Source organism: Kryptolebias marmoratus, linkage group LG16, assembly GCF_001649575.2.
Source record: "Kryptolebias marmoratus isolate JLee-2015 linkage group LG16, ASM164957v2, whole genome shotgun sequence".
Taxonomy (NCBI): domain Eukaryota; kingdom Metazoa; phylum Chordata; class Actinopteri; order Cyprinodontiformes; family Rivulidae; genus Kryptolebias; species Kryptolebias marmoratus.
The window spans coordinates 1,676,059-1,693,556 of NC_051445.1; the positions used below are offsets into that span (position 1 = coordinate 1,676,059).

Sequence of the window (17,498 nt, forward strand, 5' to 3'; positions counted from 1 at the left end):
TGTTTAGTCTGGTCAGCATGAAGTGAAATTTAAACTGCTTGAATTCAAAATTAGTTTTTAAAAAGGTACAATTTCTTAGTTTCAACATTCTATATGTTTATGTTCCCCTGTGAGTAAAATAAAGGTTTATGAGATTTGCAGATGATTGCATTCTGTTTTTATTTACACTTTGCACAACATCCCAACTCTTTCAGAATTAGGATTTTACATTTTTGTTGAATAAATTTAGTTTTGGAGAAGCTTGGTGGGATGCACATGTTATGATTCCAGTGCCTTAAAGCATCAGAGAAACCACTGCTCTGTTTCAGCCCTGCAGCCACACATGGTTTTTAGGTCCTGTTCCAATTCAGGCAAAGCATGAAAAGTAAAATGATTCTACAAATCAAACCTCACATTCTAAACTTAGTGATCAAACCAGAACTTTAGCTCAGTGATCACAAAGCTGAGTGAAAACAACACAACAGATAAACTCGCCTGTTTTTAGTCGTCAATAGAAACTGGAGTTAAACACTCGGGCAGCCAAAGTGACCCGGCTGTGACTCAGGATGGGTTCAGGTCAAAGCTGCAGAGGGGAAACTGTAAGAACAGGACTGTATTTTACGAATACCTTCCAGAAAATCATCCCGCCGGCTGACTGAACTCACACAAACACTCCCTCCTGTTCAGTCTCTACAGCAAAACCTTCTTTTCATGAGTTTCAACACAGCGATTGGGTGACTGGTAAGTTGTAAGAGGACATAAAAAAAAAACTTTTCTGTTTGACAGGATATAAAACAAAACTCCAGCTGCATCAAGAGCATTTCTGAGCAATCCGAGCAGACTGGGCTTTTCACAGGAAACAGGAACAGACGGGCTGCTGTGGCCAACATACACACATCACACTCCTGTTTGTCTGAGGAAGAACAGAGCCAGTATCTAACAGACATTATGAGGTGCAGTGTTCTTCTTCAGTGACCATAACATGAAATTAGTCCTGTTTTAGTGAGCTCGACCTTTAGAGAAATGGAAAAGATAAGTTTTGTTATCAAAGACTGGCAGATTAGCTGAAGGACGATGTTTTCTCACCTCTAACCTCATTTCTGTTATCTGATGCACAAAGAGCCTGTTTGTTTTAATTATTAAAATGCTCCTATTTGTCTTGGATTCATAACAGGGTAGTAACGAGGACAAAGAGGTCAGCTTCAGTTTCTTTTTATTGTTCAATGCATGGCCACACACATATACTGTTTTTTCTCTGCACTGTGCATGATAGGACAGTCACTATGGAGATGGAGATGGATACATTTTAGGAGTTTACAGAGGTCTGAACACATTCCTCAGGAAAAAGGTCAGCTGATCTCTTTTCTGCAGGCTCACCTTATCCACTAACAACATGAAGCTGAACAGCTTCTTCCTTTCTGCTCACTCCAACCTGAAAAATTGATTCTGGGTTCTTCTAGTCAGTTTGGGTTTGTTCGGTGGTTCAACATAGAATAACAATCCTTCCCTTTCCCGTAAACATTCCTGCACTTATCATTCAGATTCAGCTTACAAAAAGCAAAATAAACAACATCATTTGGGTACAAAAATAAAATCCAAATTAAAAATCTCTCAACAGGGCGACGCCTGTAACGGTTTTCTTTTTCTCAGACAAAAATAGCACAATACATTAGGTCACAGGTCACAAACGTTCACCGCAATTAAAGAAAAACAAATCCAAATTAAATAAAAACAAAAAAAACGTCACATAGGAAAGAACCCGATCCCGGAGAAACAAACATCTGTCTCCCGCAAACCTGCGAGCTGCGAGGCGCCTGGTTCGATCTGATTGATGGAAGCCTCAAGTGTCAGGTAGTCCGAGTGTGTTCTCACCTTCTTAAAGCACAGTCCTACCCGACCCATGACCCTGTTTCTAAAAAGAAGACTGACGGAAAGAGTGAATGGAAATCCAAACCACTGCTCTAAATATCTATATGGATTTATCTGTTTGCGTGTGCAGTATCTCTCAACACATATGTACTCGTTTGCTAACATTTACAGTGTATTCCTGGTTAGAAGTGAACCAGGGGCACTTAATTTGTGTAGCATCATCCCACCGCTTCCTCCCCCGACCACTAAGGGTCACTCTTTATGTTTAGGAACTGAGAGGTGGGAGACCTGCTGTTTCTTGTAGCGTCGTTTTGCCTGCGTTTCTTTTTAATTTTATTTGATTTATTTGTGTCTTTTTACTCCGCTGCATTTTCTTCTTCTGCCCTCTAAGCTTTAACTCCACCATTCTGCTTTCTTTTGAGTTGTTTTGTTGCCTTTGGAGACGCAGATACACACAGAGCAAAAGAGTGGGAGAGATAGAGGGAGCGCGTGTTGTGATCGATCAGCTGTTCGCAGCGTCGACAGCTGCCTCCCCGTTAACCTCTCAGCCGATCTCCTTCCACTGACGGTAAAACTCCACGATGTTTTTCAGCTCCATGCCTGCCAAGCTAGCTGCCTGGATCGCCGACTGGAAGAGAGAAAAACGAGACAAATATCTCAAGTTTTAGTTGTGCAACACCATGAATACAAAAGACCCAAACTTGGAAGAAGTTTAGAAAATGCGGCGTGTTTGAATGTTGAGCTCCTGACAGTCGTCTCACTTGTTCTTTCTTAAAGCAGCAAACTGACTTTTACATTTCCACCTAAACATCTTCTATGCTTGACTGATTCCCCATATTAGTTTACCTACAGACTACAGCCAGCCTGATGTAGGTCAGTCCTGTGACTCAAGCTTCCAGCTGAGGGCTTTGTTTACATTGAGTGCATACCCACATTTCAGAATTGCATGCCAATATCTGGAAGACAAGCTGACATAGTTGTTTTTCAACAAAGAGCCTAACAGAAGAAAGAACCAAATCTAAACCAAAAAGCTAAAAGAAAAGCTCATCAAGCTGCTTTTCTCTGTGGAAAGATGTTCACTTCCTGGTTTCCGGTTCATGTCGGTAACACAACGATTGACCTTCATCGCTGCTGACTGGGAGCAAAGCTCTTCCACCTCCTGGCCCGTTAAGATGGTCACCATGCCGGCTGTGTCCTCGTCTCCGTTGCTCTGGGAGACCGTTAGCTGACGGCAGCTGTCCACCATCTTGTACAAATGCCTGGAATCAAGAAGGATGAGAGCAGGCTAATGAGACGGTGCTTACTTCCAAAACCAAAATTTAGACCAACTGGAACAAAGTGAAGCTCACCAGGCTTCGATATCCTGACGCTTCAGTTTATCCTTTTCAAAACTGCGACCCGACTCCTTCTGGCAGCGAATGTACCTGCAGAGAGAAGAGTTCACTTAGATGTTAACCAAACTGTGACGAAGAACAGAACAGCTGTAATTTACCAGCATTGATGCTCAAAATAAAGCTTTAATAATTTGAACTCATAATAAATAAAATCTCAAATAGTAATCATACAAATTAAAAGTAGTTATCTTCACCACAATAGTTTCAATGTGGAAAACTATTCCAATAAATCATAGACCCAAAGCTGATGTTAATAAAATATTGGTAGATTGATCCCCACCGTCCTAAAGCTGATTTAGAAGAAAAGAGCTGAAATACTAAAGCTAAATGTTATAGCAACAGTAAAGAATGTTGTGATTGAGGTGATGACAGAAGAAAAAGAGAAGGGAGGAAAATGTGGGTTTATGTCGTGTAGCCCTACAATTTTTTATTAAATCGAACCAAAAAATAAATAAAATAGAAAACAAACGTGTATAAAAAGGCTTTGAATCAACTCTTAAATCATATTTAAGTTCTTACAAAACAATTATTTGATATATTAAAGTTCAAATTCTAAGTTTTTCTCTAATTTCTCTGTAAATAACCTGAAACTGAAGCCGGGTGCCTGTTCTTAAAACCAACTAAAACTTAACATTTTATCCTTAACTCTTCCCAGAAAGCCTGATAAAAACACTCACCTGTTGCCTTTACGAAACTCAGACTCCAGGAAACGGATACCGTCTCTGGCTCCAGCATTTTCCTTCTTTAACCTGTCGAGTCCGTCAATCACTGCAGCAGAAAGGAAGGAAACCGTGACTCCCAGTTCTTCTCATTAATTAGAGGCTGGCTTTACACACAGAACAACTTTGTTACTAAAACTGCACCAAATCACTGTTTTCACCACTTCTCCCAGAGACATCAGCCTGGTTCCTATAAATCAGAGCTGTGACATGTTTATTAAACATTTATTGACCAATCTGAAATGAATTAGATTCAGATGACAGATAAATCTGTTGACTTGTCAAAATGCTCATTAGACGACTGCCTCCGTTATCCATTTGTTCCTGATTTACTTGTGTTTGTGTGAAAGCAGTGCACCAACCTGTTCGTGGGATGATGATGATGAAGCAGCCGCTGCCAGCCAACTGCCGGATGAGATTCAGATGCTGGCAGAGGGCGGCGGTGTCTGGTACCAGGTAGGGGGACATGGACGACTGAGCTTTCGGCTGCTGAAGGCTGCCCTCTAGCTGTGACACCTCCAACTGCAGGAGGATAACAAAAACCAGAGACTTTCCAGCTGATTACCTGAGATAGATAATAATCTGACAAACACAGAACCAGTCACATGTAATATAATGGAATAAAAGCATCAACACACAGTGGATCTGAGCTGTATCTCTGCTCTAATTTCAAACAGAAACAATGATTTAGTGACAGAGTAACGATGAAAACCTGCAGTCGAAGTTGGGCCATGTCCCTCATTAATCGATTTCGACGAGCCTCCTCTTCAGCCTGGGAAATTAAAGAGAACCAAAGAAGTGTCAACACACGCAGGTCCGGAATTAGACAATTATTCATACCAACTTCGGTGAACAAAGACACAACTACACTCATGTTTGGAGTCTGAGCGCGGCTCCTCTGGCTCTGCAGGTCACTCACCATCCTGAACTGGGCCTTGGCCTGCTGGACCAGGTTGTCCTGCTCCGTCTGGCTGATGCTGGTAAAGATTCCTGCTTCTGGGTTGAAGTGCAGAACGTTGCCTTGGAGATTTGTTAGGAAGTGGCCGAAACTGCGAATACAACACACTCGAACGACACACTGGGAAAAAAAAAAAGATGAAAAAACAAAACAAGTTTGTGTTTTTTAGTTGTGTAATTTCAAAACGAAACGTTTAGTTTCACCAGTCTTTTAGAAGATTTTTATTTATGCATTTATAAATATCTAAAGTAGACATTTAGTGTATTTGAGTCTGTTATCTTCATTGTGTACTTGTTAGATGGGCAGTCACAGTTATTCACACATTTTATCACTGCAGATGGTGAAGATGATGAATATGTGTTCTCTGTTCCTGCCTTTGCAAAGTACAGTCACTTATCTTATTAAATCTTTAAAATAATCAATTATTTGGGTCCATGAATGAACAAGAAATGAAAATTATTAATTTAGCAAAGCTTAAGTTGTTTGAATTATTTAAAGGAACCGTTTCAAATGTGAAAACAACAAATAAAGCACTGCCTAGCAGATGTAGTTTGCCTTGTTTTCTAGAAACACCTTTTATATTATGCAAAAACAGTAATACATATAATAAAACGAGAAGCTAAGCAGCCAAATAAAGCAGTAACCTGCATTAATTCTGACGTGCTTACCTCCTGCAGGGGACTGAGAGAGGAGCTGCGGCGAGTGAAATCAAGGCGGCGGTGAGCTACATGGAGAGCGGGCAGGTGTCGCAGAGCCACGTCCTCAGGCAGCAGCAGAGTCTGGACCAAACCCGGCTGCTCACACTCGTTTAACATTTCTGTCACCTCTGCATTCAGTCCCAGCTCTGCAACACACACACACACACACACAGCGATAAATAAACTTAGCAGAGTCATAGCACAGTTGTTAGAGTGTAAAAACCGCACAGAGAGAGAACTATTCAGTGTGAGAACTCCGCGTTCGGTTCATGCAGGAGAACAGACAAGGACTAAAAATCCAGACAGCATAAGAAAATCTATCTTAAAACAAGGGATGGGAGGTGATTTTTGTTGACTCAAAGTCCAGTTAAAATGGATAAATCTGAAGGAATACCGCGACTGTCACGGCCATCTTTTATTTTTTCTTCTTTTTTTACTTGGGCACCTGGCAGTGACGCAATAAGTTGTTTCCTAACTGCATTTCCAGTCGGGGTGGAAAAACAACTCGAAGCATCCCAGCTTCTTTCTGTTACTGTAGTTTATTTTGAAAGGATTGTAAAATGGTAACTATGGTCATGGGTGAGCTCAGCTTTACTGACAGAACGTGCAAACCCAGTCCGACTGATTACAGTCTGGCAGGATTAGCAGCCGGACACACCTTTGTTTCATTCAGCTGTAGGACTTAGTAACTTTTAAAGAAACTAAGTAAAGTAACTTTTCATTCAACACTGAGAACCTGATAATGGTTTTAGAAACAGACAACAGTCCTACATCAAGCAGCAGCTGAGATTAGTGCTCATTAAGATGCTTTCTCTGCTTTTTAAACAGTTTGTTGTGCTACATTAATTAGCCCTGCATCAGAAAAAAGACTAAATGAGCACATGTTGTGGAGAAGCATGAATCGCTGCAAGTTGTTCTGAAGTTTGTAGAGATGGCTGGTCGGTTAGAGGATTAGATGGTCTGGTGGAACTGAGGTGCCGAATATTTGAAGAGAAATCAAATAATTACCGGACAAATGGAATAGTGATTTCGCTTAAAATGCACATCCCAACTCGAAACTTCCCAAAAAGCCCAACTGCTGCTGTTACAAACAAATCTGTAAGATTTTTAACTCACCAGCCTCGAGCATCTTGCTGCCATCTGGGAGCAGATTCAGCAGGACAGACAGACGGTTCCACAAGCTCTGAGAACTCTGAGGATAAAAACTCACCACAGTTAAAACGATCTCCAACAAAGTCACTGTCTGATGCACAGCTTATGGGGATTATATCACCTCACCTGTGCACACATGAGGATAATATCTGTGTTAGTCCTCAGCCAATCAATAAAGACCTTCACCACCTGCATCAGTCCCTGATTGGTCAGGATCTCCAGCCTTTCGAGGAGAGTTTTTTCACTGTGTGCAGACTGAGCGCTGTGTTGACTTCCTTCTGAGTCAGAGTCCAAGTCTGATGGAGAAAAAAAACAGCTCATGTACAGAAGTATGAGTTGAAAGAAACTGAACTTAAAATTATCAGTTTAAAAAAGGAAGAGAGACAACAAACAGACAAGAAAACCCAGGTTCCATGTCATGTTGAGCCTACATACCATTCTCATTGGTTCCATTGGCAGTACCAGGGTTCAGCTCACACTGTAAAACCCCAGGAGGAGGTGGAGTCTCCTGGGAGGGGGGCGCAGAGGTGTCCGTGGGGGTGGGAATACCCGATGAAGATGAGGCTTGGGGTCTCAGAAGCAGGTTGCTGAACGTCGGAGCCAGACGAAAGCAGCGTTTTGCCTGGAAGAGCTGAGAGGACATAGCCTGCAGGTTGCTGCTGATGCTGGAGTCGCTCGGCATGAGGGGCCCGTTGGTGGCCGGGGGGGTCTCGCCATCCCGCTCTCCTCCTCCATCCTTGGGGTGCTCTTCATCTTCCTCTTCTTCCGGGTTCTCCGGGGCCTGACCCACCACATTCTCAGAGTTTTCTGCGTCCTCCATGTCTTCCAGGTCTGAGCGAGACTCTTGGCTGTTCATGTCGGAGTCTGTCTCCACATCGAATGCTGTTCCTCCTTCCTCCTCCTCCTCTTCCTCTGAACCACTTCCCCAGCTGCCTTCCTCCCCTAAGGGGTCTCTCTTAGTCTCCTTCTTGACAGATGAAGGATTGAGCGATTCTTCCACGGTGGTTCCACCTGTTGAATCCGCACGCTCCATCCCGTCCACATCATCATCCTCATCTTCTTCGCTCTCAAACCCTTCGCTCAGATCGCTTTCGTCCTCCCCTCGGCCACTTTTGTGAGCACAGCGGCGGCGGCGGAGACGAGAGAGGCGAGTGTACTTCTTCTTCTGCCTCTGTTTCTCCTCGCCCATCTTCTGCGGATCTTCCTCACTGCTTTGCTTCTTGCCGCCAACGCGCTCACACCCATCTTCATCCTTGTCCTCCTCATCCTCTTGTTCCAGAGAGCCGTTCTGAAGAGGCTTCTCATCAGAACGAACCACCGGTTGAGCTGACAAATCCCGAATCTCCAGATCATCTACGAGAAGAAACATTTTCATTTTAATTCCATTCAAGTTGTGTACAATGTGTCACACATTTCATGAAACAAATAAACCATCTCACATTAATTATTTTCTCTTCATGAAACAGTGATTAAATGCTTTGACTTTAATCTGCTCTCAACAAACAGCTGTGAGAGAAACTTCACTTATGGTTCTAAATTTCCCAAAAGATGTTCTTTTTAAAAACACAAACAGATGCTCAAATCCTCAAAAACATTTCAGCACAGAGGAAAAAAAAGAGACTAAATTACTGGTGTGGATTTGTGAGATTATTGTAATTCAAGAAGTGACTTTCCACTGTGTTTGTGTGCAGTTTTTGCATTACTTTAAAAAGAATTTCGTTCTTCTCTGACCTGCAGCATCAGTGTGAAGCGGAGGCACTTGGCTCTCTCCTTCCTCCAGTTCAGCCTGCAGCCGGATGTTCACGTGGTTCACAAGGTGGGAGAACAGGGCCAGAGTAAAAGCTATGGATGCACTGTACTGCTTTGAACCTAAAGAAATCACACATTTGTTGTTACAACAGCTAGACTTTGTGTTATATAGTATTCAAATCATGTGTGTCAAAGCAGGGAAACAACTAAAACATGCAGGATAGTGTTCCTCCAGGACCAGGGTTGGGAATCACTGGGATAAAAGACCGAAAGGAAACACCAACCTCCCCTCTTAAGGCTGTGCACCACCATCAGACACGTGACGACCATCTTGAAGATGAGGTTATCGGGCAGAACAGGACAGGAGCTGTCTGTGTGCTGCTGCTGCTCCTCCTCTTCCTCGCTGGGGCAGTGGTGAGCACCTCCATGTGTTGGAGGTGGAAGGTAAAAGAGCACAAGGTTGAAGTCCTCCAGCACCGACTGGCAGAGCGACGTCAGCTCCGTCTCCATCAAACTTCACAGGCAGAGAAAACAAAACAACAAAACTGAAGAATGTACAGAAAACAATTTAATTAGGGCTGCACAACATTAGGAAGACATGTTTTTGTGATATTATGAACAGTAAAACCTGTTTTCACTGCAAAAGTAAAAAAAATTCCAAAAAGGGTGTTTGTTACTGACTTTTTAAGCCATTTTGATTTTATCTGGCTGGAGAAAGTCCAAAACCCTTTTTTGCTCATTTATTACATGAAATGTTGACAAAGAGTGGACTTATGTTGTTTAACAGAGGGATAAGCTGCAGCATTTACCTGTTCTTGGGCTGCAGCAGGCTCTGGAGGTACATGAAGCTCACCAGGAGGCGCTTTATGTCTTTGGATCTGCACAAAATGAAGAAAAAAAACAGATTTTAGAGTAAACACAACTTTGACTAAGACTTAACAAAAATAATGTATTTTTTGTGCTTCTATGTGGAAACAAACCGGTAGAACGATCCTAAAAGAACATTAAATCTTATCTTTTGTACCTAATGAAGAAAGGCATAAAAACAGAACAAACTGTGTAAATAATCAAAATAAACATCCTTGTTCTCGTTCCAGGTGGCAAAAGAAAAAGTTAATTTGATCTGGTCCAAACTTGAGGGGGTACAAAGCGTTTCCTCCCAAAAAGCTGCTTTTTAGCACCTTTTTAATTGAAATAAATTAAATTGCTCTGAACTGTGAGAAAATTGAAAGCAAAATAGTTTTACTTCAGATTCTTTACAGACCATAAACAAGAGAATAAAAATAATACCATTAACACCTTTTGGTCTAAAAGGACTTGTTGCTCAGATCTTTTGACTCCTCCTCACCTTTGTCGAGACGGAGACAGCTTCTTCATTTCCTGCTTCTTCACCTGGTGGTACATCTTTGCAGCTTTGTCGAACAGGCGCTTCAGGTTGCCATAGGCCCCCTCAAACGGAGTATCTGATTGGATGCTAAGCAAAGATTTATTTATTTATTTAATCTCATGCGAACTGGTAACCTTGTAACAGTTAACAGGTGCATGTTAACGTCTCTTACCAACGTAAGTAGTAGTAGGTTGCTTCAACATTGTAGAATTTGCTCCCAGCCAGCGTCCCCAGCTGGTTAAAAGGCATTCCTGTTGGAAAAAATAATTGCACAAATAAGTTAAGATTTATTATTGATGGAAATTGTCTGTGTTAGGCTGAGCTCATCATCTTTTCAGTCTTCTTAAATTATTTATGAATATGAAAGCAAAAGCAGGAAAATAATAAACCTGATTCCCAAAAAGTAAAACAACAACATAAAAACACATAAAGACTCATTTATTTCCCCAAACATCCTACCCAGAAACAACAACTGCAGAACCAATTCATCCATTCACAACAGTTCCTTAAAAACAACCCGCTTCATTCATTTGGTTTGGATCGTTATGACGTAACACAGAAAAGGTGCAGCTGAGTTTTATAAAGACATTCCTTTATGGTCACTCACCGACATGAGGCATCACAGACAGGGCTTGATGGTAAAACCTCTCTGCCAGCTGCTCGGTCTCAACTCCAGCAAGTTCATTCTGGTACCGAGCTAAAGACGAAAAACACATTTTAAACACCAGAAAACAAATAAATAAATATGAATAATTATTTTTTAAAACTACATATTGTCTCAGAATGTTACTTTTAGACATTGTGAACAAATTACAGCAAATATTTCTACACAACTGACTAAAGCTCAAATAGAAAACACAATTTATGTGCGTTAAATAATTCATCGGTTGAAATATTAACGTGTTCTTATCTTAGAAGTCCAAACCAACAACACAGTCTGTTCTCAGTTATTCCATAAAACTACGCCAAATTTTTCCCACGCTGAATACCGCTCACAAGCTGTCTCACACCTCTACAAGCCTGGTAGGAAGATGGATTAATTACATATTCTAATAACGTATTATTACCCAGATCTCCAAGGTAGACCAGACAGCGATGACAGGCCATCTGTGCCCACTCCATCTCCTTGGGGGAGGCCGACATGGGTTTCTTTCGGCCTGTGGGGAACAATTTCACAATTAGATTTCAAACATTTAGCAGATCCATTTATCCAAAAAATATTTATTATTAAAAATCTGATTCCACCAAACATTCAGTAAATGTCAAACTGAATAATGCCTTGATGACAGTTTTTCCACAAGAAAGGAAAAAAAATCTAAATGGTGCAAAAAAAGGTATATATATATATATACACACACACACACACACATATACATATATGATATATTAAGAACTAGGAGCAGAAAAAGCCGTCTAACAGCCAGACTGCAGCATGCTAACTAAAGGTAGCCTCAAACAAATGTAGATATAATGAATCCAGAAATTATATTTTGAAAAGTAACAAGCAGAGACTTCAAAAATGGGATAAATCAGTCAGTTCATGAAGAACTAAAGCGATAAGTCAACTCCAGATCCAGTCAGAAAAAAAGTGATGTGGAATATTCTTACAGGATTGATTGGAGGTTTAGATGCTTTTAGGTGCACTTTAAAACTTAATACCTCCAGATTAAGACAGGAAAAAAATATATATAAACATTTTTTGACTGGCTGCTTCTTCCAATCACTTCCTGAGCAGCTCGATTGCAGCAGCTCTTCATCAGAACATGAGCGTTAACAGAATGTACAAACTAAAGTAGATATTAAATACGAGATAAGACTTGAGGAATATCGGACCAATCAGAAATGTTTGCTGCAGTAAAGCCAACCCCTGAAAGCACCAGGGGTTAGTCAAAAACATCTGCACCTTTGCTGCAGTGCCATGTTTGTAATTGGTGTCAGAAAACAACAAAAACCCTGTGCTGCAGCACATGCCTGACCATAAAAATAAAGTTACAAAAAACATTTTAATCAGGTGATGAAATTTCACTTTTTCAAGGAATTTATCTGAACTTTTTCAACTCAGAGACAACTAATCCTAGGCCTACTTTACTGCAATTAACTGTTTTATTTCCCCGCTGAGGCACCATTTAAAGTAGGATAGCTTCAAGAAGCGTTAGAAGACAGTGTCTGTGTGTGAGAATCTGTGTTTTCACAGCTAACCGATGAGCGGATCTGTGACGTGGGTCCAGTCGATGCAGTCCTGCAGCTCCAGCTGGTAATGGGACTGGATGTAGAGCAGCAGGTGTTGGTAAAAACCCACACCAGCGATGAGGTGCGTTCTGTAGGCACACTCCAGAGCGCTGCGACTGTGGATGTGCTGCGAAACACACAGAAATCAAGACTTTAAAAAAACATCGAGGGCAAAACCAGATAATAAATGTACAACATAGTGAGGAAGATTATTCTGGCTTTCATTATTATACATTAGAAAGGTACAGTATGTTCTTACATGGGCAAGTATTTTTTAACTGGCATAAAAATCAGAAACTCAAAAACCATGAAAGTAGAAAAGAATAGAAAACTTTATAATAAATTGGTCATTTTGACAGATTATGAGCAGATAACTGTTAGAGAAAACCAATCTTAAAATATACACGTGATCAAAACAGCAGTTGCTAATTTCAACTTCAGCGCTGAGATATCATTACAAGCTGATAATTCTTTCTGTTTTGTTTCTGATATTAATCCATTCATGACAGAAAAATATGTTCTATAGCCACTAAATGAGTCCCAGCTCATCAGCTAATTATCTGTTCAATTAGATGCTAGTTTACAGTGCAGTTTTTAGAGGTTCAGTGATGATTCACTTGCTCATTTTTTCATGTTTTTTCTCACGACAGCAAAGTACTAAACGTGTTATTTTAAGAGTCTCACTTCTAGTGTGATCACCAACTATTTCCTACGTGTATTGTTGTTGTCGCTGGGATGGCAGAATCAACCTTTAAGCAGGAACCTCAGAGACAGATTTTATGGCACATCCACAGAGACATTTTCCAGTTGGAGGTCTTGTTGTTGTTTTTCTTACCTTCTTGTTCGTCTTGATGACCTGGATGACCTCATAGTAAACCTTCCTCCAGAGCAGCTCCTCAGCCTTACGGCCGTAGTCGACAGGATGAAGAAACATCAATTTCACACAAAGCTCCCTCAGCCTAAAAACACACACACACAAAAGATGCACATGTGCACACCTTTAGGATCTACTGGTTTGACAGGTGAACCAGTGAGTCAGTTTTAAATGAAGGGTGGCACCATGAGGCACCTGTACCTCTTTAAAATCTCAGCTTCAACATGATCAGCATCATTTCTAGTCTTAAAGCTACAATGAGTTGTTCTGGCATCCAGTTAATCATTCAGATTTATACTGGATAAAACTTCCTAAAAGTAAGAATTTAATGCTTTTTGAGCTCATCCAGTTTACTTGTGTATATATATTTAAATTCATGTTAACTAACTTGCAAATTGCAGCTTCCATAAAAAAGGACTTGAAGACCATTTAAATTTAAAGCTGCTGACTCAACTGATTTTAATTATGAAACAAAAACAATAGGATTAAACAGTTTTGCTGTTGAGCAGTTCTTATTCTAGTTTGGGTTTAATGCTCTCATTTTGTTTCGTTTTATAAACCCAGCAAAGCCCGTTTGTTTCCAGAATCCTAAATAAAGGTCTAAACCCACAAATGAAATGAGTTCAAACCAAACAATAAAGAGAGGCTGGCTGCGATCAGCTCGCTCTGTGGTACATCCCTCAGGTGAGACCAGGAAATCCAAAATCACACCGTGCAGGATGTAAGAATCTTAGACCGGGTCAGACCAGAGGTTTTCCAGATTTCAGGCTGAAAGGACTGAAGTGAAAGGCCTGTCTCCTGAGACAGCTGGCCGTACTTGTTGCGCAGGCTGATGTTCTCCGGCTTGAAGACCTCTCTGTAAGATGATTTGCTGCCGATGATGACATCCAGCTTGTGCACAGACTCCACCACAGCCCTGGGCAGAAAACAGGACAGTGACAATGAGGAACGCCAGTCTGTAACGTTACGATTGTGTACGTTTTGTAGGCTGACAGGTCGAAAAAAACTAAAAAAAACTTTTTTTTTAGTTTCACTTCTCTGTAACAAAAACAGAAATTACAAATGACATTGATTAAGATACTCTTCAGAAAAAACCTAGTCCTACATATCCAAACATATCTGTTGTTAGAGTTAGAAACATGCAGGGACTTTACACTTAATGTTAATAACCTAGTTTGGAGGGGTCTTTAGAACCACGGTTTAATAACGTTTAATTAGCACCTCCGGTTAGCTCGGGACAAACGGCCTCGTCAGGTTACCTGTAAAGCCGCTTGATGAGAAGGACTTTCGCCTCTGGTTCGCTGTCCTGCCCCGGTCCGCTCATATTAGCGACCAGAGAGACGTTGGATCACACGTCCCGGTGTCAGGTCACCGTTTCATCCGAACCTCCGGACATACAGTTGTCACGGCTACTCGGGTTCGTTCCCCCGGTAGTGACAACCGTGTTGTTAGCCAGCTAGCACTAGCTATCCAGATAACGTTAGCGTTCCTCCCGCTCCCTCTGTTCTCTTTCGTTTCTTGTGTCCTTTGGCAAAGCCCACGCCACCCATCCGTTCTGGAAACTGGGTAGAAAGGGCTTCCGGGTGATATGCACCGTTCCCGGTCAGCTAAAACGCTCTAAAATGCCTCTTGTGTTGTTCTCCGTTCCGGCCATTATTCCTATCAGGCGCTGACCGCCTGAGTATCGCGAGATTACAGACGCAAACTGACGAGATTTGCAGCAGGGTTGCCAGATCGAACAAAACTTGCGCAAAGCAGCACCCAAATGAACGAGAAAACAGCTATCTCTCATCATTCCAGCTAAAAATATTCAACGTTATCAGTTAAATACTTACAATTTTGTATCAAAACCTTTTTAAATCAAAGGTTTGTTAAATAGTGATCCTCTAATGTTAAACATAGAAAGATACTGGTTATAACAACAATTTCATCTATAGCCAACAGGGGAAAATAATCGTTTATATAATTTTGTATTTTGTAAATAGAAAAGAAAATTGAGTTTTAAAATGCAATAGTAACAAAAACCTTGATGGTTACACTTTTACATAAAAAATGTATTTTATATGTAAAAATAACCATTTGAACACATTTTTAAACTGTACTGAATTGTGCTATCAAAGTGTTGCTAAACATTTTCCTTTCTGGCTTCACCATTTACTGGTAGTTTTTATTTATCATTAAACTTGTTGTATTAAATTCTGTTCGACTATCTCAGGTTCAAACTGGACCATCTTTGCATCCAGTAAATTTGTGAAGTTTAAAGTTTTCCTTGATTTGGGTCACGGCTTATCATTAAGGGGTGATGGTGGGTCCTGAAACTGAGAACCACTGATCTAAATCATATAAAAAGAAATTAAGAAAATATTTGCTTATAAAACCACTTCTTTCTGCATCCCTGTTTGACATCAGTGTTGTAATTCCCTTACTTGTCAATAGAGGCCAACAGAGATCATTTATCATTTTACATGACTGTAGAGCCATAAGGACTCAACTCTCTGGATGCTGGAAAACTGATAAAATCTTGGTTTGATGATGATGAAAAGAGGGAAACCACTGAGGCAGTATAAGATGGGGTGATAAAAAGTATTTTATATGTGCAAATCTATATAATTATTTGCTTTTTTGTTTTAATATCTGTAAAAAAAGTCAATAATAAAATGACTTCCTGGTAAAATCATACAATAAGAGTTTAGTACAGATATGTTAATTTCACTGCACTGACATTTTTTGTGTGACTGGCAAAGATCAGGCGTGGACTGAGACTGGATTTGGGTTTATTGCTCTTCCTCTGTGTGTCTTCAACCCCCCCAGGAACTACAGGTAATCACCTGGAGGAGAACAAATGCAATTATAAGCCTTCTATATTCAGTTTAATCCCATGTTTCAGACGCGTCCTGCCTTCATCACCCTCGGCACCTTGACAGGAGGACGGTTTGGAGAAACAATCAGCTCGGATCACCAAAAAGCAAAACCAAAGTCCTCTGACGCAGCTATAAAGACTCACCTGAGACATAATCGTAGATCCTGATGAGAATGATCTTAAAATGACATCATTCATTTTAATTTGTGTTTAAAGCAGAACTTGGTATCATGACTAAATAAAAACTCTCCTGTTTGTTGAATATAAAACAATCTGCTAAATCATTCTGGTCCCACCTTGTGCATCTACCATGACTTTTAAGACGTGATAGTTGTCATGGCTAAAAGCCTTCAGATGCTTTATGCCCTTTTCTACATGGGAGGCAGAGCTGAAGCACAGCAGAGAGGGAGGAGGAGGAAGATGAGCTGTTTTGATTCAAACTTCTCAAGTTTTGCATCAAGATAAAGAAGTACTTGTTGACAAATGGATACAAACCAAACACTTATGTGGAAATTGTTTGACAGCTTAATAGACAATTAAACTAACTTTTAGGTGTAATCATTCTTTATAGAAAGAAGTGATCATATACTGCATCTGTGCAAGAAAGTAACTTTTTTCTCTGAATTTAAGCTGCAGGACGCCTGTCATTTCTGGTTTTGCCATCAAATGCAATAAGAGTGAATTAAAAACATTAATGTTGCTCTTTTAGGTTGGATTTTAACAGAATTTCAATCAGGGCAATAGACCGTCTTTATAGATTTACTGCCACCCCCCCAGCGGGTCAGTCTCATTCTGTATGCATAATCTATCTGTTAGCAAAATATCTTGTGAACCAAATGAAACTCAGAAACTAATCTTTGTGAGTTCATCAACTGATTAAACTTTGGAGTCAAACCGATTGCAGCTAATCGGCCTTTGCAAACACAAAAATTGCTAAACGTCAGCCAATTTAAAAGATATCGAGCTAAAGTTTGGTGTTTTCGTAGCTGAACGTCATTCGTGACACATACTTCAAGTGTTAAAGGATCATACAAGCTCTTTGTTTAAAACTTTAAGGTTATATGCACTCTTTCAAGAAATACTAGTTTAAATTATGAACACCAATTTAAGTGAGGGGAGGACAAACTTTACTGAGCTCAGCAGTAATTCTGCTGTTCTCATTAATATCAACTGTTTAATAAGAAACCAGAGAATTTAATTCCCTTACCTCCCATACGGCAGCAGCGATTTTTCCAAAAGCCTATATATGACAACAGCTTTAAAAAACTGCTGAATGTGCAATCCCAAGATAATCAATAGCCCCCCTCCCCATCTTTTTTGGCCTCCTTCTGGCAACTTTTTGGAGGCGCTCCTAATCTGAGTATTCAAAATGTTACAAACTTTCTCATCAGGTTTGAAATTGTCTTGCAAAAAAACCAAAACAACAACAACAAAATATCTTGGGTAAAAAACATGGCAAATGATTTGTCTTTTAAGAAAATCAGGGTTTTAATTTTGGTCCTTTGTGAAAATGAGTTGGAGCCCCTTCAAAGGTCTGAGGAGACTCCTGAGAAATCAAAGAGGAAACAGGCCAGACAGTCGAGGTTATTTTTATCAAAATATTGTTCGATTATAGTCCCGTCTCGTTCTA

At 40.4% G+C, this 17,498-nt stretch overlaps 1 protein-coding gene across 2 annotated transcripts; it reads right to left on the reverse strand.

The window, feature by feature from the left end:
• Positions 1–1,175: 1,175 nt before the first annotated feature.
• On the reverse strand, positions 1,176–14,693 carry smg5 (SMG5 nonsense mediated mRNA decay factor). Of its 2 annotated transcripts, XM_017433332.3 has the most exons (22): positions 14,268–14,693; positions 13,826–13,924; positions 12,970–13,093; positions 12,105–12,261; positions 10,973–11,062; positions 10,513–10,602; positions 10,078–10,156; positions 9,867–9,992; positions 9,328–9,396; positions 8,803–9,032; positions 8,501–8,638; positions 7,205–8,122; positions 6,896–7,065; positions 6,734–6,809; positions 5,588–5,763; positions 4,881–5,039; positions 4,674–4,733; positions 4,324–4,483; positions 3,920–4,010; positions 3,198–3,272; positions 2,969–3,107; positions 1,176–2,476 (listed from the first exon to the last, which is right to left on the reverse strand). In XM_017433332.3, the coding sequence occupies exons 1-22, from the start codon at positions 14,330–14,332 to the stop codon at positions 2,393–2,395; spliced, it is 3,375 nt and encodes a 1,124-aa protein (XP_017288821.1). In that variant the 5' UTR covers positions 14,333–14,693; the 3' UTR covers positions 1,176–2,392. The 2 variants fall into 2 exon arrangements, with proteins under 2 accessions (XP_017288821.1, XP_037836237.1); XM_037980309.1 differs by having other exon boundaries at positions 1,176–3,107.
• Between the last annotated feature and the right edge of the window lie 2,805 nt (positions 14,694–17,498).

Excerpts from the sequence above, each read along its gene's own strand:
- smg5 (XM_037980309.1), bottom strand. The coding sequence starts at position 14,332 with ATGAGCGGACCGGGGCAGGACAGCGAACCAGAGGCGAAAGTCCTTCTC. Across the intron at positions 9,397-9,866 it reads CTGTCTCCGTCTCGACAAAG|ATCCAAAGACATAAAGCGCC; the intron begins GTGAGGAGGAGT and ends CATTTTGTGCAG. Across the intron at positions 9,033-9,327 it reads CTGCTGCAGCCCAAGAACAG|TTTGATGGAGACGGAGCTGA; the intron begins GTAAATGCTGCA and ends CTGCCTGTGAAG.